At 52.0% G+C, this 3,331-nt stretch overlaps 1 protein-coding gene across 1 annotated transcript; it reads right to left on the reverse strand.

Moving 5' to 3' along the window:
- Positions 1 to 237: 237 nt before the first annotated feature.
- Positions 238 to 549, reverse strand: LOC121341073 (feather beta keratin-like). The gene has a single exon (XM_041414277.1). It carries the CDS (start codon positions 547 to 549, stop codon positions 238 to 240), a length of 312 nt encoding a protein of 103 aa, XP_041270211.1.
- Positions 550 to 3,331: the final 2,782 nt, after the last annotated feature.

Raw genomic sequence — 3,331 nt, forward strand, 5'->3', positions numbered from 1 at the left:
TTGGACAGAGATGCAGGGGTAGTGCAGAGCAGGGAGGGGGGAAGAGAAGGAGGCAGATAGGCCATGCTTGCAGGCAGCCTGGGCTGGCCCCTGGGCAGGTGCCTTTCTCCATGGCCTGAGAGCAGCAGCTGGAAGCCCTGAGTCCATTTGAGAGCCTTGGCCCAGAGACAAATCCTCAATGCCTGAGATGAGTTCCAAGGAGTGGGTGGTTGGTGTCAGGGGTGGTGCTGAGGGCCCTTAGCAGATGGAGCCATAGCCCCTCCTGCCAGAGCTGGCCAGGCCTGCCAGGCCGTAGCCAAGGCCAAAGCCAAATCCACCAGAGATGGGCTGTCCCTGGGCACTGAGCTCAGTGCCCAGAGCAGCGGAGGAGGTGGATCCGACGGCGGTGCTCTGGGGGAAGGAGGTCATGATGGGTCCTGGCAGGGTGACCAGCACAGGGGCAGGGTTGATGATGACCCGGGAGTCCTGGCATTGCAGGGCACAGGGCTCGTTGCAGCTGTTGGCCAGTGGGGTGGGTCCGCAGGGTCGGCAGATGTTGTTGCAGGCCATGGGTGTGGTGTGGAGGGTGCCTGGAAGAGAGAGGGGTGAGGCAGGGCAGGGGAATTGAGGTTTCAGGGGCAGTGATGCAGGATAGTGAGGGAGTGAGAGATTTTGGAGGCTGTTGTGGGGCTGTGGGGAGGTGTGTGTGCTCCGGAGGCTGGGGCTGATTGTGCTGAAAGAGAGGGTTCAGGAGTGCAGGATCAGGAAGGTCAGGGGCTTGAGGCTTACCTGGTTGTCTTCAGGAGCAGGAGATGGCTTCAGGAGAAGTGTGTGATGGAGAGAAGGTCTGGGCTGGCTTTTGTGCAGGTCCTGGATGGGCTGGACAGCCTTATTCCATGGCCTTGGGGCATTTTTGAGGCAGTAGCTCATGCCTCACCACACCTGGCATGATGTCATGAGGTGGGGAGTGTTTTCTTTTGTGATGTTCTGCTATTCCATGTCCTACTCTTTAGTCGGTATCCATCTCATCTTGGCGGCAGTTTTCATGGGTTGGTGTTTGGCAGGATTTCACTGTCAGATGTGTGTCAGGGAGGACTGAATAAACAAGCAGTGCCCTGGAGATTTGCAATGTCATCAATGATGTCCCTTTGTGACCCTTGGCTGCTGTGGTTTGTGGGTGCCTTGTGAAGACTGGGACTCTGTTTTGTGCTGCTGCATGTGCTTCAGTCATTGTGTTGCACCCAAGAATGCTGAGGAAGCTGCTGATGTCCTGGGGAAGTCACTCTGGAACAGCTTGGCAAGACCCCAGTGCCTGGGAGCTGTTCTTGATGGATGACAGAGAGCTCTTGGTCTTGTGTCTTGAATAGGCTCACAGGATCTGGTAAAAGAGAGGCTGTTAAAGATGAACCTGTTCCATTTTTATGGTCCACTTGGACTCCTCAAATTTTAATTTGAACACACTGCTCCATGTCAAGTGTATTCCTTGACCTCATTCAGAAATGCATTAACAAACAACAAATGGGCCTGATCCCTTTGTTCCCAGGCTGCTCTGTGGCATCAATTCCCTTATTCTGCATTCAGACCACCAGGTTTCATAATGATTTATATCCTGTAAATCACAATATTGTGTTCCTGTGAGAGAAACCCAGTAATTGTTACCTGATGGTCAGCGTGCTCTACTTTCCCTCTCTGTCATGATGTGGGTGCGCCTTTATGGAATTCCACAATTCCATGTCCTTCTCTTGAGGCCCTGTCCTTCCGACCTTAAGGGCAGCTTTAAGTGTGAGTTATTGGTATGTGCGTGTTGCTGGCATTTGGGAGGGTTTGCTCTCCAGGTGAGTGTCAGGGAGGGCTGAATAAACAACCAAAATTTTGGGGAGGTGTGGTTGTCATTGGCAAGGTCACTCTGTAGCTCGGTTGTACTGTGGTTTGTGGGTGTGTTGTGAAGAGGAGCCCCATTCCCTCCCAGCCCTCTCAGGCTGCTCTGGGATTTGCAGCTCTGCTGGAGGTGTTGCCCATTCTGCCAGATGTAATCCCTCCCCTAACTGATCCCACCTGGCTAAGCCTGAGTCTAGACCTCACCTTTGCTGTTGACTGTGCTCTGTGGGTGTCTTGGTGCCCCTCTTGCCTTTAAGGTTTTGGTATCCAGGGCTGTTGGGGTCTTTGCTGGGGCTGAGTGCAAAGGGGTGAGGTCACTTGTGATTGTCAGAAAGAAGATTTGGATGTTGCTCAGGGTTGTTGGAAGATGGCATTGCCTGATTCTCAACAACCAGGGAAGTCTGGGTTGTATCCCTGCCCAGAGAATGATTCTGAAGGACTAGACACCGAGGGCTGTCCCAAATCCAGAGGGCTGCAAGTCCACAGGGCTGTGGTCCAGGAATTGGATCCTTTTGGCCAACACTGAAAACCTGAGTGGTCCTGGACGTCAGCTGGAGCTCAACAAGGACATCTGCCAGGGGCTGTTTCTTGGCAAGAATGAGGATGTCATCCCTGGTAGGAAGGAATGTGTGGGTATCAGTTGGATCAGGTGTTTTCCAAAGAGTGAAAAGAGTTGGAATTCCATGGGCAAAGAAGACAAGAGTCTTTCATTATGAGGATGATCAGAGATTGGTAGAGGTGGTGGAGTCTCAATCCTTGGAGATCCAAATCTGACCTGTCCATGGTGCTGGAAATGTTCTCCTGTTGGTCTTGCTTGAGCAGGGCAGTTGAAACCCTTGTGCTCCAGAGCTCCAGCCCAAGAGGTGGATGTTGTTTCTCTCTTTGCTGGAAGGCATCAAGAGTCCTGGCCAGGAAGAGACTTTGTCAAGTGTGCATGGTCATGGAGTGACTTTTCCATTTTTGTGCCAAGGAGAGAATTGATGTGTCAAAGACTTTGGTGGAGCAGTTTGCAAGGTCTGTGACATGTTCTGGAAGGTTTCCCCTCCTGTGTTTCCTGTGCCATGCTAGGTTTTTTGTTGTTTTGTATTTGTAAGAAAAAGTGTTGCTGCCCTGTTCCATGTATCCTCAAGGGTCTGTTGAGCTCTAGAATGTGGTGGGTGAGGATGTGAGACCATTGGAAAAAAAAAGAAATGAGGCATTCGAGGTTTGATGCAGCAAAACTTTATTGGTGCAAAAGATTGAAAAGCCAAGGTAAAGAAGAGGAAATAATCTGTTGTGAGGTGTGAGTAGGGCTGCCATCACCTGAAGTGCTTTGCTTGCAGGAGTTGTTGCCAGAACCCAGAGATGGAGTTGACGAGAGTGGGGCTGAGGGCCCTTAGCAGATGGAGCCATAGCCCCTTCTGACAGAGAAGCCCAGGCCTGCCAGGCCATAGCCAAGGCCAAAGGGGTGAAGTGTCAGCAGGGTGAGGGAATG

The sequence above is a fragment of the Onychostruthus taczanowskii genome, unplaced genomic scaffold (assembly GCF_017590055.1).
Source record: "Onychostruthus taczanowskii isolate IOZ18803 unplaced genomic scaffold, ASM1759005v1 scaffold447, whole genome shotgun sequence".
Classification (NCBI taxonomy): Eukaryota; Metazoa; Chordata; class Aves; order Passeriformes; family Passeridae; genus Onychostruthus; species Onychostruthus taczanowskii.

Bases quoted from the DNA above. Each gene is read 5' to 3' on its own strand.
- LOC121341073 (XM_041414277.1), bottom strand. From the start codon at position 549: ATGGCCTGCAACAACATCTGCCGACCCTGCGGACCCACCCCACTGGCC.